The following is a 25,894-nucleotide window of genomic DNA, read 5'->3' on the forward strand; positions in this document are numbered from 1 at the left end:
TTCTGCAGAAACGCACAACTTGGGCAAGTTTCCGCGATTCATCACGCGCTTCTGCAGCTCTCTGCTCCCATTCACGATAAACTGGGGCTTTGACCGAAGTCGTTGACACGCCTTGCGTGAAATGCAAAACCGAAAACATACAAGATTTCCTTCCTCGATGGCTTTCGTTGTTATGAACCGTTGTTCAACCACGTGTAACATTCTAAATAAAACGAAATGGAAACGCATGCTTCTACCAACAATATACAGTACAAGTCCTTTAAATCGAGCTATTCACTGCGTATTGTTTCTTTTTCCTGCAATGTTTATTATCTCCCATATCGCGCATGAATTCTAGAAAATATTTTTCCGCTAAAAGGTCTAAGCAACATTTCACGCAAAGACATCTAATGTAAAAATAGTCGATGAAAATTGTATCTCGTACTGTATTCAGATTTCATGAAGTTTATAATTCTGATTTTTAATCCAAGTTATTTTAAAACTGTTATTATCGACAAATCGTATTTTCATGTGATTAGCATTAAATCAACGTGCGTCCAACAAGTTTTCATAAAACTGACGATGAATTTCAAACTTTAATTGCGCCTAATCGACAAGTAGAGTGTGCCCGTTACTGATCAGACACCAATTTGTTAGTATCCCATTTTTCCTCCACTATATCTTCTTGACTCTCGCTATGAGCATCGTGCTACCGAACAAAAGTTTATCGACTAATATGAACGAGAAAGTTGCTCGTATTGTTTGTTATTTTAATGAAGAACCAGCGGAATGGTATTGTACGAGGAGCCCCTAGAGCGTGATTTGTTACCTGCTAACAGAAATTTATTATCGAAGAAACTCGACTCAGCTTAAGTATTCGAGTACCGTACACGGAACGTTGCGCGCAACATCTCGTTTTCCTTTTGGAAATTTATTCTGTTAATCAATGCGGATTTTGAATGATAATCACCATGTATACATATTCATCTCGGACGAGAGTAATCAAAAATTAAAAAAAACAAAAAAGAAATAGAAAGTCAGTAAATCTTGGAAAAGGTATAAGAGGTTTAAAAGCTTAATAATCAAACAAAAAACAATGCTTTTAAGCAAAATATATAATTCAAAGGAAAAGGAAGGAGAAGAAAGGAGAGAAGCAGAATATCGAGGAATGAAATAATGTGCAAAGATTACATTAAAGTAATATGGAATGGACAAGAATGGAGCTTTGAAAACATAAAAGTTCGCAAATTAAATTTAGCTACAGGAAATATTCGAGAACTTGAAACTTCAGTAATTTAAAAATGTGACATTGTGAGTTTTTAAATGAAATGTTACAAATATATAAATTTCAAAGTTTTGGAATTAAAGAGTTTGAAACTCGAAAAATTTGAAAATTTGAACACGCGAAAGTTAAAAAATTCGAAAGTTTGGAAGTTTGAAAATTCTAATACTTGAAAATTAGAAATTTTTAATTTTTCCTCGGTGTTAAAAATTTCATCTTAATAACGATAAATTAACCAAGACATGATTGCAAGTGGAATGCTACGATCGATCTAAAAACTGCAAAACTTTCGAGCTATAAAAATATCCAACACACATTTGCAAAAGAAGAAATTCAATATCTCAGAGAAGAACGAAAGCTTTTAAGGGAAAGCAAAGGGAGTAAGCCTTGACGAAGAAAACCGTGGCATGATCGCAACGTCGATTTCGGCGCACGGTTCGAGTAACGCGACCTAAATTTTCGCTTTGTTTATGTTTCTACCTATATATTTCCGCGGCGTGTTGCTCGTGAGGAACATCTCCGTGTTTAACTTGGAAATAAGCCACGGGTATCGACGAGAGAATCCGTCGTGTCGCCACGGCGCTTATTGTTCGAAAACGTGATTGCACACATGAAGCGCTCACAACTTGCTAGGGCACCGTTTAGCGAGGTAATTGCCATTTTAATAATACACGCGAAGGGAAGAACCGAACTGGCGAAACTCACCGTGCATTTTGAATGGCGGAGAAAGTTGCCGAATTTGTCTTGGCTACTTGCCATTAGATGCATCTAAAGCCGGACAAATGTGTTACGAAACAGTATATGCGCCTATTTTAATTCAACGGAAATGCACGTTTTTCGTAATGGAAATAGTACTCGAGTAAATGATGGGTTTTTTTAATGGCATCGTGGCAGATAGGTGAGTCGAAGGGACGGTACAATATTCGTTTCATAATAGGAAATCCTTCGACCGTTTTTGCTTTCTACGTAACACGAAATCGTGACGGAAGTCAATTGCAAACTAAAAGTGGTTCTTCAGTTGTTCTCTGCTCTTAAAACTATTCTATAACTCTGCTAATAGGAACAACACACGAAGGCCTTTAAACAGTTTCACCTACCTTCTCACCGATCTTGCCCAAATTTCAATAATCACACACGTAACACACACATGTAACGCTTCTTTTCTCTTCACTGTTTCGAACGTCACGAGAGACTCGCTTGTAACCACCATTCGGAACGTGTCACATTATCTATACGGTAAAAAGATAAATACAGATTGTTTTAGATTTAAATGATGAAGAACAGGTATGAGCACCATTAAACATTATGTGACAAGGTCAGATGGTGTCCGCCGCGTTAAAAACGTCAGTTTTAATAGGCGCCCTGCCGAGTAGAAATGGATCGAAACGAGGCGGTAATCAGAGCTTCGAGGCCGAGTTCGACGCTGCGCGATTGAAATAACAACGGTGTATTTTCTTTCAATTCGACCCCGGGGATAAGGTTTCGCGGTGCATCCGCGCACGCCCGACCTCTGACTGTATCTAAGGATCAAGAAAATCGTTTTTCATCGTCGCCAAGAGCCGGCTCACCCCGTGAAATTCGTTAATCCCGCCGCGGACACTTTCGGATCAGGCGAAAAAGTATTGCTTTCCTAACGAGATTTAAAATAAAAAAGAAGTCAAACAAAAACGGGAGAAGACGTCAGGCTGTCCGAAACGATTGCAGTAAACGGCGGCACTATTGCACAACCACCATCGTAGCAGGCCACGATCGATAAGCTCGAAATAATTGCTTTATTCGTTCTGTCACAGATCCCTGATAATCCGCTAATCCAACAAATAATATTCGAAAATTTTCGCGGCATTATGTCGTTGCGTTGCTATTAATAATTCCGCATTAACTACTATCCTTTCCATATAGCTATCGATGCAGCGCCAAAAACAAAACAAATCCCTCCTTTTACACGTTTCTCTTCACGTCGTAGTAATTCGTCAACGAGCATTCCGCTGCTGCTACTACATTCCGTTTGCGCCACGTTCGAATCTCGCTGATCGGCGATGATGTTTCACGGTGATTTCCAGCCGAACGAGAGTGACAAACCATCGGACTGACGAGACCGGGTCGGCGCGCGGCCTCGAAAACTGGCTCGCGGAGCCAATTAAAAGTTCGCGGCTGCCAGAGCCAATTACGTGCGCCAACCTACCATTGGAGAAAATGCTCGTCTCGCCGCGTCTAGGAGTGCGCGCGTACACCGTCTTTCCGTGGGAATACGCGACAACGAGAAACGAATGTTCGTTCTAGCGTCGAGATAACACACGCGCTACCTGTTTCCAAACACTATGCCTAATCGCATGTTCATAATTAATCGGTTGTCGGGTATGGCATACGAGCGCTTAAGCGGCTCGAATGCAGCTGCGAGGTGCTCGTTCCAACAACGTGCTGGCGGAACAGGAAGATGGAGTGCCTGCGTCTGCCAGTCATTTAGTCCGCGTGTCTACCGCCAGTCATTTGCCAAGTTCGTTTTCAGACCAACGAAAAGAAGAGCCATCTCGTTCCAGTACGGATTGGTGGGACGAGCGTGTCGCGAGAGCTTGTTGCGCACGTTCTTGAACGTGTTATGCGTTTTACAGGTATGTGATATACGTGCGCGCGCACGTACGTGTTGCAGAATGATTTTGGAGGAACGAACGACACGACGCGACGAGAATTCCATTGGAAATACCGATTGCGCCACGTCTACGCATCTAGCTCCGAATTTGACGCGTCTACGATTCGTGGTCGACGCGATTCCTAGTTAAAAAAGAATTGTTTTTGATCTGGATTTTTATGTATGGACACGATCGACTTACATAACGACGAATCGATAGGGAAGGATAACTGGTTTCTCTGTAAATTGGCAATAAAAACTAGCTATTATTATCTTCTATGAGAAAACTTCCAGCAGAGACAGAGATCAAAGGTGAAGTGAATACATTATAAAGGTTATTGGTTCATGTTCTTAGAAGCTATTTTAAAAGCCACGAGTCCTCCGTAAATTATTACTTTTATAATAAACCCGCGTGATAAAAAGTGAATCTACGAAACCGCATTCTGAATACAAACGACCAGTGTTATTCTCCACCAGAAAAATTACAAGGGATCAGCAGGGATCAAAGATGGTATGAATCGATTATGAAGGTTGTTAGTTTGTCTTTGAAGAAGTTATTTCCGAGGATACGTACTCTCGTAAATTTATTGCTTTTAAATTAAGTCTGTAGTTTGAAAAGCGATTTATCTTCTATTAATAAAATTCTTACAGCAGAGGTTAAACGCGAGAGGTCAGACGAGCCAGATTCCAAGAAGATTACCAAGATACAGCTTCCGTTTTTGATAATTAAGTATTACCGAAATCGATCTCCTAAGGTGGCTCTCTCCGTCAAGGTGCATCGCTTTGACATACGATAACCGAAGCGACTCGAATCCTCTGCCAAATAATGTAGCGCATAAACCAAATCAGATTTTCGACTAAGGCGAACTTCTGAACGTTTCTGGCACAGAATTAGTTTCCTGAATCTCGAGGTAGTTTCGCGAAAACGTTAACGAGTCGAATAAGAGCGTGTACGTTCACGTGGTGCAGGCTCAATGATAATGGTGATGGATCGCGGTATTTATTTGCGAGTGACGCGAAAAATTATACGTCGCTGGGCGAAGAAGCGTTAAAAGGGGAAAAAACCGCGACAGAAACGGAGGAACAGAGAAAGAATTGCACGGTCTCGTAACATTTTTTTTCCGTTCCGCCATTTATCACACGGACGACGACGTGGTGGACGAGAGGCGAAGGGAAGAAGGAGCGCGATGTTTTACCCAGTTCTCGATGCCCCTTCGACCCTTGATCCTACTCGATTTCAAACTTCTGCTCTCGCAATACGTTATCTTTCGTTGACTTTTGATTTTCGTCGAGGATAAGTTTTAGAAGTGCACGAAAACCTTGCCGAGTAGGTATAACTGTTACGAACTTTCTAGAGATGAAAGGTAGTATGGAATATTAAAAATAATATTCGAAATAATAAAGAGATATACACTGATTTACGAAAATATTTCAACGCTTGTATAAACTTTTCATGGATAGGTGTACCATGGGTTTCGTACGAAACATTTTCAAATTTTCTTAATATAGTAATGATTACGTTGGTAAAATTGCTCATTAATATGGACAATTAATTATTAGATAATTAGATCGTTAATTATTCATTATTACTAATAAGCTGCACATTAATTTCAATATGTACGTGTGTTTGCACCAAATAATTTGTAACTTTGAGATGTACATCCAGATTAGCTGCGAGTCTTACCAATATAAACGTAACAGTTGTGTTTCATTACAGTGCTAATGAAATTTCGAAAAGTTCTGTATAACATACATAATATATCCATAAATATTTTCCGTGGTTCCATCACTTCTCCTACTGGATTAGCCGAAGGGAAAGTATAGAGGTAGTCATTTATTTACCCGATTTCATCACTCCGAACTCGCATCTGCTATCTCTGACATACAGAACATGTCATCTATCTATTCCATCTCAAATATATCAGTTGTCTGCTTCTGGCGATATCCAACAATTTTTGACTCGGATTTTCTTAGGAATGCTGTTTCGAACAATTATTATTCCCAATTTGAAAACTGAAAATAAGAAAAGCAACTAGTTTTCTACCTTTCTCGAATTAATTTATACACATGTACTCGTTCACGCAGCACAAACGTGTATGTTTTGAAACATATAATCGGCCCTGACTAAATCGATAATTAGAGTCGTGTACGACATAACCATCGAATCACGATTTATTTTTCTCGCGAATTTCAGTCCCCGATCCGTGATGTTCGGGTCTCGCGTAACTTCCGCTGTCTCGTGGCACGCCTGACCACGTTTCACCACCTATCTTTCCCCTTTACGTCCCCGGGACCGAGCGCCGACTTGAACCGCACGTTGTGATTAATTGGAACACATTGCACCTGGGAATCGCAGGTGTAATGAAAGATAATCGTTCCCGTCCGCTCGCCCTTTCGCCGCAGTTACATCGCCACCGACACGAAACCCACGATTCCCTATTAAAAGTATTGCAATCACCGTGGAAATAATGGCGCCTGGCGACGCAATGAAACTGCTGCCATGAGAATATAGATTACAACGGAGATTGTAATAGTCTTCCCTTCGTTCTTTGATGTGATTTATGGCAAATTTTGATTGGAAAATTGAATGATGTTTTTAAAACGAATCACTAACCTTGCCACACGTAAACCGTGACAAATTTTTGTATACCGAATATGAATATACAAAACTGTATGTCCTACTCATGAAAATAAGTAGAAATATGCCTTAGATTTTTATAAAGATCGATAGAGACATACTTTAGTCTACTAGTCCTGATATTTTGTTATCAGAATAGTTTTCATCTTTCCACTTTCATCTTATAAAATGTCTCAAAAGTATAAATAACAAGCTGATACCAATCTCCTAGAAATAGCTAAGGCAAACACGAGAAAAATGAAGACGTTCGATACTTCGTCGTAATATCTTGAAGTTAAAAAGACAGACTTTCGATTCGTTAATGTTGCAACTTTCTAAGATTTAAAATCTCATCGTGGACCAATCGCAGCTGATTAAATAGTTTTGTAATTTAATGATCGATATAAGACATAGGCCCCTGATGTGGAGTGATATAGTAGTGTCGTTGAGCTGACATAATACTTAAAAGATGGCTCCGGAAGTACGGTTATGAGAGGAAAATAAACTCGGCCATCAAGAGAATCCGATATCGAAGCCATAGCGAATAAGATTCCCTTGCTCCAAATCCTCTCACTATTTACGTGAAATGCGAGAGCGATGATATTTTTTCTATCCTCTCATCTTTATGGGACACCTCTTCCGCGTGAAATCTGATCTTAAATAACGCAGTCGACCCTCGTCTTCTATATTTCACTGTCTTTTATACTTGTTTCTCAATGCTGGATCTTTCGCTGCGTTTCACACGGTGATAAGAAAATGATATCTACTTTTAATTTTCAAAACAATGGAGACTAGAAATAGAAAGGAACAAATTGCATGATTTGGATGAACAAAATTCGAATTAATAACGAAGCGAAATATGAATATAAGGGCAACTTTGATCAATTAAGTTATCTAGTGATTTAGCATGGTAATTAAAATACTAGTTCCATATGTTAAATTTATCCACATTCTACAGATAACGAGAGATTAATATTACAAGCAAGAAACACGGGAAAAGCTCTATTGTCTAGATAATCCACTAAGGTTCGAGCAACGAAACAATGTGTAAAAGTTTCGTCAAGTTAGAAAAATCTACTACAACAATAGACGTATTACAGGGACCCATTGCACAAATTCGAAAGTATAAGAAGAATTTCTATAATTTCAAAAATATAGTTTACCACGTATCAGTGACAGATAATCTGTAGAAATATCTGTAGATTTTATAAATTTGTAGAATCTATATGGAAGCAAAAGAAACGTTGAACGGATTCGTGAAATTTCCTTTCGTAAGCGTGACATTAATGCAATAAAATTCAAGAATGTATGTTGATTAAAAAGGACGCGCAAATAGAACGTTCTATTAACGTAACTCTGAAACGAAAAGACCCAATTCCAATGCTTCTCCCGGCGACGACAATGTAAACTAATCCTTGTTTCCTAAAATGCATTGATTCCTATGTTAGGAATACTTAACACGATTGAAACCGCAAGAACTCGAATCGATGTGTCGTACATTGTTTGAAAAAGAATGGCGCAATGGATTCTTCGTAAAAGAGGCCAATTTCATGGCTTAACACCGACCATGGCCATATTGTTCGTTGCGTAATTGGCCATAGACGACGGATTCATGAGCGCGAGAATTCGAATTCGCCGTTGGCTTTATCGCGCGTGGAGTAATACGCGGATTAAGAGATCGCTAATACTTCGCGCGGAATTTCAACGCGTTTCGGTTTACACGGGGTCTGTCTCTTTGAAGCGCGGCGGCGGCGTCGTGAAACGTAATTAAACTGCCGGAAGCATGGCGTAAAAGGCACTGCCACTCACCTCAATCTGCTGTGCTCCGAATGCGGCGACTCCTCGGGCGATTTGTAACTGTTACCGGTCTGAAAATCAAAAAGACACTTGTTAGAAACAGCCTGCTTTTCTGATCGTCACTTAGCACGATCAAAACACGCGTTAACTTATAGGAAAAATAATCATAAAGTCGCGATAACGTTTCGTAGATTTTTAATAATTGTGAAAATGGTAAAACGTCGAGGTGTGATCAAGGAAGTTAGAACGGTGATATAAAAGAATATTTGTGTAAGTACCGCTAATTCAAGAGTAGACAAGTTCGCGGCGAGCGTCGAGTAACCGCTCTTTCTCAATGTCTGACTAGGACGATCGTATTCTACTTGTTGAATTAGAACTTTCCGGACGGTGTACTATTTCTCTGTCAACTGAGCCTTTTTGATCATTGATGTATATTGTTCTGTGTACCTTAACGTATATACAGCTGACTATATAACTAATGGAGATTTGAATAACATTATTCATCATTAACTCCCTGTCCTACGATTTACTTAGTTGGTACTTAAGTCACCGTTATTTATCGCTACTGTAACACCCTGTCAGATATGAAATATGGATAAATCGAACATAATCATTAATAACTTAACTAGACTAATTACTTCATGAATCATAGATGTTCTTCCTAATAAACCGAGACTTCTTGTAAACAGCATCGGCCATTAACTCACAAAACGTCTAGTTTTTCAGTATTCAACGACACCCGCAATAGAATCACTCATTACCAATGCATCACGACGGTGTCGTCACGAGGTGACCTAGTCTCGTTGTCGCGACGCCGGTTTAATTTCGTCAGAATTGCGTCACAATTCGGTCGCGGCGTGTACAACTCTCATTTCGATGTACGCGAAATAATATTCGCCGAAGCGGCTCAAGCTATACCCTGCGCGGCGAGGTCGAGCGACCGGCGGAAATCGCGCGATAAATCGTTTCCCACCGTCGTTGACGCCATCGGCCGGCAATAAAGCTACTAAAGAAGACAGACGATATAAATTTCCGAATCATGGTCCGTGGACTCGTATTTCCAAACCAATATTCTGCTGAATATCGAATTTATAGTTAACGTTTCGTATCTTGAGCAGCATCGTGCGTTTCGAATCGCGCTCGATCGTGGCAACAAATGAAATCCAAGAGAACGCAGGATAAACGGGGAGCCAACGAGAATTTATATCGATTAAAAGGTGAAAACTGAGAAAAAGAAAGACTAACGGGTAAAGGAGAAGGAAAGAAAAAAGAAATTGAGGAAACGAGAAAACGAATATCAAAGAGAGTAATACCGAACTCGTATTCGCAGATGGAGATAGCTAATAGGTTTCCATCGAGCCGATTCCCGTCGTAAATTTCTTCGTTAGAGCGGCACGATTCGACGTTTGTACGGAGAGCAAACAGCAAGGCGCGCGCGCGTTATCGACGATGCAATTATATCGGCGATCGACGGGGCTTGCACCGTGCCACCAGTTATTAGCAGAATGATACAATTATCTCGGAAGCGATTAGTCGACTCACGACACGAGCCGGTGCAACTCGTCCTTTCCCTCTTTCTCCGTGTACCGATGAAATTTACGTCGCCTGAAAATGGCGGCAATTAGCCGTCAACTTGCGAGAAGAACTTTCTTCTTTTCGTCCTATTTTTGTACCCTCTCTGAATTTCGATCGGTCTCGTCATCGTCCCTTCGTCATTCGTACGACCGAGTTACCTAGCAGAATTCGAGATAACTAAATCGGAACAGCAACATCGGAAAAGCAAAATCGGAACAGCAAAATCGGTGCGAGCTGCGATGTTTTTGAAATTGCGGCGACGATACGGAATCGCGTGTAACGTCGACAGTATTAATCGTTATGGAAATATACGCGTGAGCACAATGGTGATGGCAAAAGGCGAGCACGGGCCGCCGGGCCGTTCACGCGATATCGCACCACTGACAATAATAATTGTTTCGATTCAGACGGAAATTGAATAGCGGGCGCGGGTATTATTAAAGGATTGTTCACGTTGGTAGTTACGCCGCGTCGTTATTACAAGTTCAATCTTTCGCTAATTGGCAGATGTGCGCCGCGTGTAGGTCCCGTTCCCCGACTGTTCTCCATTGTATCTAAAGCGAGTTCGTGGTCACGTTCTGAGAGAGAAGAAGGAAAGTGGACACAATGGTCTTTCGCGATTTAAGAAGACGAGGAACTTATATCGACAGCTCCTTCGGATATTTTAGGAATAGATGATGCTTGAATGTATTGGACGCATGTATGCATGTGTATGTCTGTATCTGGAGTGGCGTGATGAACAGGATACTTTTTTCTTCGAAGGAAAATATTTCAAAGAAAACGAAGAACACTGAATCCAAATATTTATATTTGATCAAATTGTCTAATTTTCTTTCAATTTTATAATATCGCGTTTTATTACAACGAAAACGCTCACCTTCCCACCCGACGTTCCACCTTTCATTCTGCAGGTGTTTTGCTCCCAGGCCATTCATATGAAGCGAAATTCACGTTCTTCCAGTGATACACTGTTGTTCACGCGACTCACCATTATTTTCCTCCCCTTGACTATTTCACTCGAATTTTAAGCGTACTCCCTCTATTCATCGGCGACTTTCGCGCAATTGTACACGAGCCGTGGCGATCTAGCACGATCGACTACCTCTTGGCACAAGAAACACTGTCAACCGTTCCTTCAGGAAGAGAGGAACATGCGTCTAGGAAGAAACTCGACGCGAGAATGAGGAAGAACAAGAGATTCGACTCTATGCGTAGGCGGGCGACGAAGCGAACTAAGAAGAACAATTAGGAAGTCACCAAAATATATCTCTGATAGGACGCGTTTAATTTTGAAATAAAGCTTACGGCATCGTGGATGAACTCTTGGAAGAGTTTGGTAACTTACGAAGGCATCAATTTTGAAATAAGGTTAATGCGAGATTAACATATAAGATATATGGATAACGGACTTCTTTCAACTAATTTTTATCCACGATAATTTATAATCCTTACTTTGGTAAAGGAACGATTGCTCAATTTGTTAATGAACATTTTAAGGTACAATAAGAAACCTTCATTAATTTTCCTCATTCTGCGATCTCCTTCAATTTATAAAACTGATAAATAAGAAACTATCATAATTTGTATTCTTGCCCCCTTTTTAGTTAGATATGTCAACGTCATCCGATAGAAATCACAATAGTTCATTGCATCAAGGAACGTACAACCTTTGATCACTTTGATCGCGTTAATCGCATTAAACGCCAATAAATTGTATGTTTAATAAATTTTCTGATTCGACAGTCTCTTTTTGTTCATAATCCTTCTGCAAGTATAGTACTAATAGAACATTGTTATTCACAAACATTGTTATTTAGAATTGCATTCTAAAGGGTCATATATAATAATAATAATAATAATAATAACGTCTCTCTTATACCATTTTACATCTTATCACAAACTGCTCCCTCTAATACATTTTATTCCAAAAACTCACGCTTACAGCGGAGAAAAGGATATAAAGACTAGATGACGAAACAGAAGAGCGTCAGAAAAGGGAAAACACGGAACTGCTACAAGGAATAGAGGTCTACGACACGAGTTAAACAACTTCAGACGCCTTCAGCATCCTCCTCGTTTGCCGTATCTGCTGTGCGCACGGCAATTTTCACTCGGAATGCATCGAGCAGCGTCTTCTTCCGGTAAATTCTTCTTTTCCGAGAGGACGATTGTCCAGGGCGGTGAAATTCGGTGATTCCCTGAAAGGAGCACGAGAAATTCAATTTGTTCGCATATCACGTCGCTCTTGTCGACGATTTATCGCCCGTTCTGAATGGATTCCTGAGTGGACGAGTGACCGACTTGCGACGCGTGCCGCTACTGGCCCAGAATTAACGTCACGCGACGTGTCCGGTGCAACGTTTCACATTTTGCTTCTTTTTGGCGTCGCGATGAGAAAAATTTCGTAGAACTGTTTATAAATAATACATATGCTCGTACAAGAACGAATAATATTGTTAAATAATTGTATCCTTAAAGTGATTAGATAGTGACAAGTAATACGTGAGGTTCGACCGAGACGGTATATCGAGATCGTATAATCCAGACTTTTTACGAATATTCTATCAACTTTTTGTACTATGCTTGTCTCTTCTATGAAAATTGCTTCCCGTGTCATTTTCGCGGGCTAATAAATGTATATCTATAGTTTGTTTCGAAACAAAACATTTAGTTTCAAAAAATGTTAATATGAAAGTCTGCTGGAATTATTGGTCGGTCGTGTTACAGATATTTTCGGTGTGCACAAAATTAAAAATCTATTTCCTTGCCAATTAAATAATCGATAAATTCTACATAACAAGCCCTAGCTATGAAAATAGAACAGCACACCGTTTCCTCACCCTACCACAAAAATCTCCACTTCATTTTCGTCGAAAGCACATCCTTTACACTTCTACCTCGACAAAGCAGTCCTTACAGCATTAATCTATCATGACCCCTCAACGTTGTACGATGGACAAAGATCGATCAGCGTCCAATCTCGACGCTGCTTTGCATACCAGGGAACCGGTAGTTCGAAAAGAACTACAGAGAACAGAGAATTTTAATAGGGAAGTAGTCAGAGAGCAGAGGTAAGCGGTAATGCGAATTGTACGGACGGAGCTTTGGTAGTCCATCGAACAGCAAGGTTGTAAGCGCAGGCTTAGAGTGGATGCGGAATCAGCCTAATCACCCGGAAGTGTCGCCACTGTTCACCGCTAATCCGATCGCAGATGTTTCTCTCTCCATTCAACCCTCTGTCCTTCTGTTCGCTCTTTCTCTTACGTTCTGTCCCTTGCTGTCTGTTAACCGTTCCCTCGTGTTCACTCCATTTCACTCTCTCTCTCTCTCTCTCTCTCTCCATCATTTCCTTTCTCTCTCCATCTACCGCTCCCTATCTCAATTCTGTCCCTTTCCTTTCCTCTATCCACCATCGTTCTGACCACAGTGTTTGTTTGCGGCTGCGTTAGCGAATCCTAATCGCGGTTGGTCCGTTTTCGCCCTAAATCTGTCATTGCGTGAGACCGGGCCGCTTGATTCGAATAAAACGCGCTACCATGTACGAGTTGTTTGATCTTCTCGCTCGGTTGTGCTTCTCCCTCGCGAGAAAATCGTGATTTTCGACGTGCATGCTCGATGCCCATCCCGATTGGTATTTGCTGCTCGTTGAATCTTTCATTACGATCGATCGACTCTGGATGATGGAGGGTGAAAAGACTTGGGAGGACGGTATTTTCGAGTATGGATATCCGTGTTCGTTAGAAGTTGGCGAACACAACAGCGGATCGTTCGCACGGGAACTGTTTGTTCCAGAGAAATACATTGCACGCGGGAACGATTGTATAAACAAATCCGACAATGGCCGCGTTTACTGTCGTACGAAACGGAAATCGCTTATGAAGTCTCATTAACGGTACACCCGCCGTCTGCTTTTTCACCTTCTACGAAATAATCGCGTAAAAATGTACGAGGAAAGAATAATGGACGAAATAATCATATTTCCGTGTGTCGCGCGAAAAAATTATTCCGTCGCAAGCGGTAAACATCGCAGAAAAGGACGCGTCAAACGTCTGCTCGCGCACGATGGAGTTTCGAATGCTCGGAACGCACCAATGAACGAAGAACGCGCGACCTAGAGTTGAGGAAGAATAACGTACTGGGGTAAAGTAAATGAGAGAAAAGGAAAAAAATGAGAGAGGAAGGAAAGAGAACAGAAGCAAAGAGAAAGGGAGCAAAGAAAAAACGAAGCTGCAAGGAAAAAGAAGTAAAGGAAATGCGAGGAAAATCCAACGGTACGTGTTCATACGCGGAAAGAAGGAAAAGGATTGCTCTTTTGCACTAGAGGAGGAGTAGCAGGAAAATATTTTTGAAGCGAAGAACGCGCGCGTTAGTAGGAGAGCCACTCTAATTAGCTTGGTATACGGGGTGGCTTTTTGTTTAATTAACACGCCCGTAGTAAACTACCCTTGTACCGCGTACCGAGACCTTCCTATCCTCTTCCACTCTTCCCCCGTTCCCTTCTCCCTGTTGCTCTCTGTGTGCCGGCAGTTTATGCTTCTTATTTTCTCCACCATCCCTCTTTACTTTCCAGTTCCTAGACCCCTTCGTTGCCTTCCGTTCGCTCCGCGATACATTCGATAGGTATTTGTTTGCTTAAAAATCTACGCTCAAGGGTATCGGGTTTAAAAAGTGATGCGTGAATGAAAAAAGTCGCGATGGAAAAGAGGCGCGACTTTTTTACATCGCACTGCCAACATCGCTTTGGCTCACCATCCTTTTCTCCCTTTTTTTCCTCCTTTCAACGCTGCCTTTCTTTTCTACGTTTTCTCTCTCCTTCGTTTCTTTTTGTCCTTTTTAATTTCCTCTCTTCCCCCGCCCCTCTTTCCTCTTTTTTTCTTTCGTAGCACTCGTACCGACGTTGGTCCTCTCTGACTCTCTCTTTCGTTCGTTCGTTCGTCGGTTATTCTTTTCAACGGAACCAGGCGAGATCGCGTGTACCGTTGGCTTTAGCTCGCGGCATCGAGTAACCTTATATCCCTGGTGATATATCCATCGTGCAATTCTCTGTCTGTACGCTCAGCCCGAGAATGAATAAAATAAACCATACCTGGTAGCTGTCGAGTTGTTTGTCCACGACGCGACACGAGAATCCTTTCCACCAGACATTTCATCCCTTGGATACGCGGTAATTGCGTGCTTCTCGATTTAAAGGCAAATATTCGTTCCCTTCCTTGTACAAGGACAATTAACACGATAAATTACGAGAGATGATTAGGGGACGATCGAAACTTGTCTTACAATTAATAAGTTCTATCGGATAGCGTCTATTATCGAGCAATTTATTATCCGAGACACGTGCTGCCCTTACATTCCGGAAATCATATTAAATGTTCGTTATCGAGGTCGAGCTCTAGAAATGCGGTTCGACCTGAAAGGAACTGTGTATGGCCGCCAGCCACTACCGTACTTAGGATACGACCACGTTCATCTATGAAGTTTAAACGCCTGTTCATGCTGGCGAAGAGATGATCGAGTAATTCTCTTTGAGTCCGACTACTAGATTTGACTTTCTTCGTTGTAAGGGGCGAGTAGTCGGGAAGAAATAGCATTGCGCATTTCGCGTAAAAACTAGGCCGAATACGCAAGACAAGCCGGCACGTTGTTTCGTGTCTGTTCGAGCAACGAGGCACATGATTCGGTTCTGTCTAGTCTGTACGTAGGTGGACGTTAGGTGCAGGTGGCGCAACGTATTTATAGCCGCTTCGTGACTGCTCTTCCTCTTCGCCGACAATACGCCGTTCCTCCTGCTTCTCCTGCAACTTCTGTCTGTTCTTCCCTTCCCTAACTGCTCGACCCAGTAGCTTTACCAGCCCTGCCTCACGGTGTCGTTTACTTCTCGCGAAAGTCCAGCCAGTCCAAAGCTCTCTGGTTCCTCGTGCAACGAATTCCATCACGCTTACAAGGGGGAAACAGATCTCGAATTTTCCACGGGAAGTTGGTATCGGCAATTTCTTAACTTTGTAACTTGTCTCCTCTTATTATCCGGAGAAATAAGAAAGAGTATCGAATAGTTTTGCAATAGGCTGTAGATCGTATCTTATAATCGAGCTCCATCTTTTCAGCTTATGACTGCTATTGACTGACGAGTTGAATAAATTGTGCCTTCGCCTTGCTACGATTGCTACGTTCGGGCACGAGTGTTTTAGACGTCAAACCGATCAACTCTATTTTACATGAAATTCTCAATGTCAGTAGCCAGCTACAAAATTAACATTTATCATCTTTTATCAATACTACATCTGGAAGCTTTACATTCGACAATTCCGCGATATCCATAAAAGCTACAACCTCTAAAGAAGATCCAAAATCCTCTAATCACCGTCAATTATAATAATTCCAACTGACTTGTCCAATGTCTCTGTTGTATATCAGATATCAAACAAACAGCTTAAAGCAACGATACATCCTGCTTAGCGCGCCTCAAATAATCCGTCAAAGCGGAGAAGATGGTAGGTTTCCCTCGGCATGTGGTTCGCAAAGAACTTTGACAAGATCCAGGTACGGCAAATGAACCGATCTAGCATTCAACGAGTAATTCCAGTGTTATGAACGGAATGTAACGCGGTTCTGTTAATAAGCGCCATGTATTTTGAGCTCGATGCGTATTTAGCTTAGAGAAGAAGTCTGGCGCGCGTTGAATCGCGTAAAAGCATGACGAAATCGCGGGAAGGGTTTTCGGTCAACACTTTTCCGTCAGGTCGGTTCGTCGGTATCAGATAACGACGCAGCTACTTTGAGCCAGAGACTCTGAAACCACCTAGCGTCGTTAAACCGTTAAACTCTTGTCCAAACTCGGCGAAACTCGTTTGCTCGGCAGCCACCGTTATCTCCTCCGCGGGATCTTCCTTCTTTCCGTCTAGTCCGCCTTTTGTCCCTTTTGTACATCACTGTGAGTTGCTTGCATCCACTCTCTCTCTCTCTCTTTCTCTTCTCCTGCGTTGCCGAACACTCGGCATCCTTTCACTTTGTTTCGATCTTCGTCGTCCCGTTCCAAAGAATTTGCCGCTTCTTCTATGGTGCTGATCTTGGAACTCTTTCACCATCACACTCCGAGCATAGTCTGTAAGCACTAGATAGCTTGGGATCGCTCCCGCACATACGATCCAAGGATATGACTCGACCTGGTGAAAGGAATTACAGGCTGGTTGACTGATTTTTTACTTGCGGGTAACGAGCAAAGTAAGTTTCAAGTGTGTTTGATCTTTAGCGCACAGAGGATTTTCTCGATCGGTAATTTATAAGAATGGTTGCCAAAAATGGATTTTTTATTTAGGTTGAAACATTTACCTTATGTTTGGAAAGCGATTGGTGCTTTGCTTCAACTTGAAGGTATGAAGTATTGACCGTAACATTTAGCGAATTTTTATCCGATGTAGAGTTCGATTGATCAATCGAAGGATTTGGTTTGGCTGGAGTTAACCGGAGACAAGTCCTTTATTTCAGCGATACGAATGCTGTTTAATTCGACGAATGAGATATCGGGGGATTTCAGCAGATTTTCGTTCATCGTAGAATTTCGTCAAATTTCTATGTAAAAGAAACTGAACAATTTTACAGATACCGTTAAGCAACTTTTGCTTGAAAAATCACGCTCGACGTAGATACAAGAATACGCTTATGGAACAGGAGAGACGAGGTATTTGTAAACCGAGCTCCTCGAGAGCGAACTATAATGCAGCCGTTCACACGCAAGGGCACACGTACTCGAGGATGGAAAGGGCTAAAGCACACTTGACTCTAAGCTGGCAGTGACGACGATTTATCTTAGACGTATCCCCTATAGAGTGTCACGATCCCTTTTAAGTAGCGCATAGGTTGAGCCATTAAAAGGCAATGATCGATGATTCGCCGCGGTGCTGTTCCATGTACGCTATCCATTATACCAGCTGGCAGTATATCTATCCGACGGCTGGTACTCTAAAATTCATTCACCGCGTATAAGCACCGAAATGGCCGCGACAACCGCTTCAAATCACCGCGTGGCCCGGCCTGTTTTCGGGATTATACTCACCGTAAATTTGAAATTCCGAATTACGCCGTTGTTACGTCCGCGCAACGCCACGCTCGTGAATTTTCAACCAAGGAAACGTTTCCCGTCTTTACAAACTCTGACGGGCTTTAATATCAAACGACGTCGCGCACCAAATTACGGCTTGGTTGAAACAGAACCGACCATAGTTATCGTCCAATTTAACGATACTTATGGTACACTAAATTGAAAGAAAAAGGCAAGAGAAGAAAAGTAAACCGAAGTAATAAAGTTGTGCTTATGAATAAAGTCCATAATGGTGTATACACGTGTGTTCATCCCTTCTTCTTCATACACGGGCAGGTTATTAAAGGGTAACAATCGACGATTCACCGCAACGTCATTGGTCCCACGGGCTACTTCGCGCTGAATTCGTAATCAACGCAGGATCACGAAACACATCCGCAACGTATTACTAGCAGTCTTTCCGTTCCCTCCGTTGAAAAAGCTTCCCTTTTTTCTCTTGCAACGCTTACCATAAAACAACGGTTCACGGAAAGAGCAAAAAGGTATAACTAAAAAGTTAACCACAGCCTATGTCTCTAATAAAGATTCATCTTGCATGATGCACGCGAAATAGGTAACACGCCCCTAAATATTCAACCACCGACTTCTATGCATTCTATCGACCACAAACACACTTTCAAGGTAGACTTTAAAAACTTGCACGATCGAGTTTCGATAATAGCTGTACGAATTTGCGGGCACGGTAACACGCGTCCATTTCCTTTAAGGATCGGCACGTCTATCGATTCCTTTGTCGTTACGACGTAATGATGGAGGTAATGACGGTGATATCCGGATGGCTCGTGGTCGAGTCTGTGAGCAATACGACCTCTCTCGTAGTACAGGTCCGTAGAGGGGACGGAGGGCAACGATGGGACGGGACCTATCGAGGATGTAGAGGCGGGCAAGCTACGAGCCTCATAATCAAGCCACGTCACAATGGTATTCCTCTAATACATTCGGGGATCCCGTGTATTGGAGGGTCGTGCCACTGAATGGACTATCTGCGTGTCGTATACCGCAATATAGGACACGTAATATCAATGTTGAGCCCCTCAGCTGATTATTGCGCCAGCCAGCGCAAAGAGCGAGCCGGATTATACCCTTTAACGACGCGCGTTTGTACACGTCATCGTTCACCGCGATCCTGCGGTTGTCGAAATTGCTGTGTACGTAACATCAACTCCGCGTGCAACACTCTGTAATTTATGTTTCATCGTTTCTACGGTTCTAAGTGGATAAAAAAATTGGAGTACAAAATGCGAAAGAGTGGACGACGCGTTTAAGTAGATAAAGATGTTCATTGGTCAGACCATACTATTCTTGAATTTCGGTAGATGAAACATGAGTTTGAGTAACTTCAATGGAATCAATTAAACGATAGTTTCGACAACACAGCGCCTATTCTGTTTCCTTCGTAGGTTAGGGTATTCCTATATTCACGAAGAAATAGAAATAGTAATAGAAAATATACTATTTCAGCGGCTATAAGGGCGTAAGTGGTCCTGAGTGGTGTGTCTCAATCTCACGGAAGCTCTCGTCGTGGAAGAATCGGGGCAAACGAGGTCGGGGAGAGAAAGGAAGATGAAAACATAAAGGGAGAGCGAGTGCGCGAAAATAGAGGAGACTGGTAGAAACAAAGAATAGAAAAATAACGAAAGAGAGAAAAAGAAGTAAAGAGGAGCGACGCGAGAAACGGAGAAGCGAGAGCCAACTGGAAAAGCAACAGGTGCCGACGTCTAGATAGCGAGCAACCCCTACCGCCTTTCACCCCTTCGCTTACCGTTTATACCGTGCCCCACTCTGTCTCTCGCCGGCAACCTTCCACTGTTCCTCTGCTCGTGTCTACCCTCGAACAGATTCCGGCGAGATAGCAAAAATGTTTAATGGGGTGAACTCGCCGGAAAATGCCAGGCGACCCGCGTCTCCTTGTAACGGCGAAGGCCTGAAAATGTCGTTTCCCTCGATCAGTTTCGCATTAACAACTCGAGAACTGCTTATCGAAGGCCTTTTCGTGTTTAGCGTTGCCCTTCCCCTCTCTCTGTCCGTTCGAATACCACGTCGGTCGAGTTACTTGAATTTCTACCATCGCTCGGTTCGTCGTGTCTTGTACGCAAGGAGTGGGAAAGAGAGAGAGAGAGAGAGAGAGAGGAAACACCGAGGTAATTCCGTTGTTTCTTGGCATGGACTGGCTCTGTCTTGTTCGGTGGACGCAAACAAATAACGAGAAAACTCGTGACCAAGAACAGCTTGGTTCCCTTGATCCCTAAACAGGAAATGAGAATGGAAACGCTGGCAGTCGTAAGGGAAATTATTCCGTACGCACGTTGCCGGCGTCTCGATGCGGAAAATTGACTTCTTTAAGATGTTCAGCCCACTGTTTTAACGAGATTTCTTATCGGTAATGATATTCCCTTGAGCCACCTCCAGGGCTTTACCCAACCTTCTCGTCGAAATAATACAGCGGATTGTTTTCTTCGACTTTCCGCTGTCCCGAGTTAATGGTCCTTCCGCGAAAGATTATTTTATCGAGGAAATTCGCATTTTATGAGATGATCACCGTGTTTCCAGGAAGAATTAATCGTCAGAGATTTAAGCACCTTGCAAAGGGGAATTTTAAATGCGTCTTGTAGGAGATCTTAATAGAGTTCTTTGCAAGAATCCTTCATTCAAAAATCCGCGTCCTTTACTCCTGCCCACAAATCTTTTACTCTTTACCTTCTATCCTAATTTCAGAGATTTTTCGATATACTGATCAATATTAATTGGAGGATAGCGCGAAAACCAAGAACCTTCTCGAGACTATTGTCACGCGAGCGCTCTGAAACGAATCTCCAAAGTCGAGATCCCTCGTTCCGGGTGCTTCTTGTGCGAATTAATGGGACGCGTTAATAAGGACTTGCGTATTTCAACCAGGAATCTAGCGGTAATTAAATTTACATCAGAATGAAAGAGGAAAGTAGACGGTGTAAGGAAGACAAAAAATAGAGAAAAAGAGTCGCGCTCGTGGAAGCCCGTGGAGCGTGGCCACGTGTTCTTTTTCATTAACGTAGCAAACGGATGGTTAGAAACCAAGACCTTAATGCGAACAGTTGAAAAGCAATTATGCTTCCGAAGTTCTGGCCGTTCGTTCGGCATGAGATCAGATGCTTCTTCGTTCACTGACACGAATATCGCACACGCCACTGAGGAAAATATACGCTCCGCGAGCCGCAACCGTAATAAATTTTAACTGAAACAACCGGTCGGTGATTTCGAAATTTACGTTCGACCTCGATGACCGAAACTTAATGACTTCGATGCGCCCCTACACAGGGTACACCTGATCCGCTTGTGTCAAAGGACTGCGTAAATTTTGGCGTGTACTTAATCATTGTCCACACACGACCCTCTGTATTTGTGATTATTTATATTGTACACGAGTACGTAATAGTAAATTTTTGATCAAATTGACACTTGTCTTTTTTTTAAATTAATACTCGTTTGCGATGTCTCGTTTTCACGATTCGATATGTTCAGATATCATATCCTTACCGCGAGACGAAAGTTCGAGGAAAAATCTCTCGAGTACAGAGGAAGGCTATCGCACGTTCTACAGCGACGAGTTTACGTTTTAAACATCAGCCACGATACGAAGCGGCGGCATTCCGTATTAATACGATTTCGCGTGCCAGCCTCTGAGCCAAGCTTTACGACTCCGTGAGCGCGATTAAACGCTCTTTTCTGGCGCAGCCTCGTCTCGGCCGTAAATACTCCGGTTGTAATTCAACAGGTACAACTGTTGGCCCGATTAATCTTTAAACTCGCGCACCTAGAGAACCGGCGTGCTTCCACTGCTCGTAACCGTTCTATTTCCATTCCCATCTGTTTCTATCGGTATTACGAAATTCTCCAGGAACAGCCCCCTTTCCTATTCCAATATCTCGATGGAAACATTCTTTTTTAGAGATGCTTGTGAGACATAAGCAACTAAATATATTGGTAACTCAATACATACGTAACATCGTTTGGTAACGTAATATGTACCATTGCGATAAATAATAGTACAAATATTTAATTCGGTTTATACGAAGAATCTCGACGTCGGTATCAAAAGGGGAAAGGTTTTGGTAGACATCGTAGGCTGCGCCAATGTGGATGCCCTCACTTCCTATGCTAATATCGAGACTCGGCCGCTTTCATAAAGGCGTCGCTCGACCTGTTCGCGAAATAAGATGGTGAGTTTACGAAGAAGCCGAGTCGAGAGCGAAAGAGTGGGCCACAAAAGTGGAAAAGGGATGAAGAGAGACGGGGCACTGAGCAGAGGATAGAGGGTGGTTCCGTTATGCTCGCGGCATCTGCCACCACCGTATCCGAAATACGATACTTTGTTTGCCCAACCTGACAGTCTTGTATACGATGCACGCCTGTGCACGACCGTGGCCTGGCTGCGTACAGCTAAGAAGAACACGAAATCCGACGAATGCACCGAATAAATCAAAATACAACGAGCATATCGAGATTCCGATATTTTCCGCGGTCGTGGATCCATTCGCGGCAAGTCTCTCGTGCACATGATCCGGGATTTGAATCACCGTGGAATCCTTTTGAAACGACTTTTGGGAGAGCGATCGATATACGTGGTAAGTGTCATTATCGTGTATTATATTTGTAAGCACATACTTGATATTTATACAATATTATGGGTAAAGAATTTATTTGTAAAATAACAATGATTGCACGTTCGTCGTACTGCAATCCTTCTTCTGTTCGACTAAAATTCGATAAAATTATTACGCTTGATTATTTTTCGAACCTATTTATTCTTTATTATTTACTCGATACGGTCATTCCTAGAGAACGTTTAAATATTGGGCAGCCATACACCCTTCGCTTATAACGTCACCTCAAGCACTTCTATAAACATTAGTCCAAACATCCTTCATCGCTCGACAAAACATTTATCACTCCCATGATGCACGGATATAGACTATTCCTTGTGATAATTTCGATGAATATTTGACGAATATTACACGTCTTTGTCGTACTTACGGAATTGAAGGACTTACTAAATTGGAGGACAAAAATGGAACATAGCAGTAGGTAGTAAAAAGTTAAAAATCTCCTCAATTACCGTTTATGCGGAGACTGTCAAGAGTGCGAGATCCTGCTGTCTATACAATAGTACATATTTCGATTTAACATACTCCACAGCGTGTTCGTCAGCGATACCACCTAATAGGGCCATACCTTAGACCCAGCTTGTACTCGGTAGTAAGATAGGCAATCTACTTGAGCCGATCGATAGTCGAACTATAATGCCGTGGGAACAGGAATTCCACAATGGAAACCACCACGATCTAACTGTCGTATAAGGAAATATTAACGCTACGAAGAAGAAACTTCACGTTCGGCATATCTAATACTCCAACACAAACCATAGAACAAAAACACTCGAATCTTCCACGTTCTCTGTCTCGAAATTGCTATATCTTCCGAGTCAGATCGTTCTAACCAATCGAGTTACCTCCTTCTTTCCAGCGTATTCTCCTTCGAACCAATATTCCGAGAGAATTGACGCAGAGAAACAGCATATTTCCCTTACTCTGGCGTCTTTATCTCGTTTCCGCTTGAAATAATACGTTCGATCCGCGTTTTAAACATTTCGGATGCGCTCTCTTCGCCGGTCTCGTCTTAAACGTTATCGCACGGTCCTTCTGAAACCAACTAGAAAAGGGGCACGCCGGCTGAAACAGAGACGAATTCCAGAGTTTCTAAGTAAAGAGACGGCAATCGACACGGAATGAGCGAGAAAAAGCGAGGGTGGGCAAATTGAAACGCACCGATCGATACTGGCTCGAACGTATCGGTCCGCGGAATGTGGCGCGCGTGTGTCGGTGTATTTACGACAGAGGAAGAAAAAAGAACAAAAAGCGAAGTAGGAAGGAACGATATAAATTCGCCGCTGGCTCCTGCAGGCGTTCGCCATCCCCAGGCAATTCCTTCTCCACCTTTGGTCGCGATAATCAAATTTAATTCCAGAACATCGCCAGGTCGAATCGTAACCAACGTTACGTTCGCCTATAATGAACGAGCGAAAAAGAAAAGAGAGATACCGTCTGTTGAATTCCGATGTATGGAAGAATGTATTCTATTGCGCCGAGGAAAATCTGAGACGAGTCTCGAGGTGGTGCGATGCCACTCTCTCGGTCTCGAGATTCGTTCAACTAACCACGAAGTAGGCAGATCACGTTTTGATGGATATCGACACCGACAGCGTATTCTAATTAGCCTGACAAGGGATCTGAAGCTGACGGGGCGGAGAACTCGATATTCGTATTGATCTTTCCCATACATTCTTTTTCGAGTGAAATTGCGAATTTCCGCTCGCGTTCGTTCCGATACGAGCTCTTAAATATTGTTACATTTATTGGAATAAACAGGACTCGATTTTGATCAACAATTGATTAAATGTAATAATACAATTCGGGGCGCGAGTACAAGCGTGTATAATGAGCATAAATTACTCTGGTATTGGCTATGCCTGTATAATTATAAACAACCGGTCAAAAGTTTTCGCTCTAGTTGTTTTAATAATTCCACGGCGTACAGCGTACAGCGTTATGTGTACAATAAAAGCAGAGAGAACATGGGCAAAATTTATCATCATATTCCTCGCTTTAAATCGACCATTTTTATATTTTCGATAAATTTAGGGAAAAAATTGCAACTCCAGCAAATGTCTCTCGATCTGTTTTCCAACTAAACTTCATTCTCATTTCTGTCATTGCGACAGTTCACTGCAATAATGTCTAACCACATTCACGAGGGTTCATACTTATTCACGAAGTTTTATAAGGGTTCATAAAAGTTCATACGGGTTCATGAAAGTTCCATAAACGTTTATAAAGATTCGTAAGTGTTCATAAAGGTTGATAGTTCAGAATCCAACGTCCTCGGCGTAAAGCTCGAAGCGGAGAAGTCGTCCAAAAGAACAACCGGGAATTTAATCGAGACGCTAACACGATCACCCCCCGGCACTAATATCAATTGGTCGTCGTGGTTCGACGACCAGGTCGCAGTCTCGAGGACAAGCTCGGTTTATAGAAAACCTCGTCACGTTATTCGATACCTTTGGGCATTTCTTCTGGCCAGAGTGGGAAACAAGGGGGATGATAAAGTCTCGCTCGAGCGAGACGGTGTGTGCCTACCTATTAGATGAAAAGAAGGCAGGATAGCGAGCGAGAGGAAAAAGGGCGAGTCAAAAGAGGTGGGGAACGTGCCGTGCCGAAGAGCATCTGCAATCTTGTATGCAAATCGAGAGGAATGGAGTGAGACTCCGGTACGAAGTAAAAGAACGTAGAGAGAAAGAGAGAGAGAGAGAGAAAGAGAGAGAGATAGATAGATAGATAGATAGAAAGAGAGAGAGTAGATGAGGCAAAGGCAAGGCTTGGAGAAGACAGAGAAGGCGCTTCGGGAAAAATTTGTTCTTTTAAGATTTCTGTATGCAAATACTCGCGAAGCCCTCTGTTTTCCCGCCAGCCATCCTTGAATTTCCATTTTGCAGTCGTATTCGTATACTTGATATACTGGAACTGTACGTACACGTGTTACTCGCGTGTATCTGTGCGCGTGAACCGGTGATGTCTGGTTTTATTAATGATCCACAAGTGTCGGCGGAAACGTTATCGAGAGAATAGAGAGGGTTGAAAGGAAATAAGAGACTCGGGGCAAGAGCGAGGTGATACGAGAACCTGCTAGTAACAGTAATTACCATTAGTCCATTAGGATCTATAATTTGCTTAATCGGGCTCCCGCGTATATTGCACTGTTTACTTCGAACCGTACACGCGATACACGTATCCTACAGACGGTCTTACATCGACGTTGACATCGACGTTCTCGTCCATGTTCATCACGTCACATTCCTCCTGTATTTTCGACGATCCAGCTGCTTTCGCATCA

At 42.4% G+C, this 25,894-nt stretch overlaps 1 protein-coding gene across 8 annotated transcripts in view; it reads right to left on the bottom strand.

The window, feature by feature from the left end:
• The window catches only part of LOC117206614 (zeta-sarcoglycan), a 218,442-nt gene that overhangs the window by 71,107 nt on the left and 121,441 nt on the right, over nucleotides 1-25,894 (bottom strand). For 6 of the 8 annotated variants that reach the window (XM_033446102.1, XM_033446108.1, XM_033446105.1 and 3 more), the window contains one exon: nucleotides 8,314-8,372. In XM_033446102.1, the coding sequence (XP_033301993.1) occupies nucleotides 8,314-8,372 (59 nt within the window). Of the gene's footprint in view, nucleotides 1-2,358; nucleotides 2,694-8,313; nucleotides 8,373-10,753; nucleotides 10,981-25,894 lie in introns of those variants that run through there. The other 2 variants (XM_033446106.1, XM_033446107.1) reach the window with 2 other exon arrangements.

This window comes from Bombus bifarius, unplaced genomic scaffold (assembly GCF_011952205.1).
Source record: "Bombus bifarius isolate JDL3187 unplaced genomic scaffold, Bbif_JDL3187 scf7180000008008, whole genome shotgun sequence".
NCBI lineage: Eukaryota > Metazoa > Arthropoda > Insecta > Hymenoptera > Apidae > Bombus > Bombus bifarius.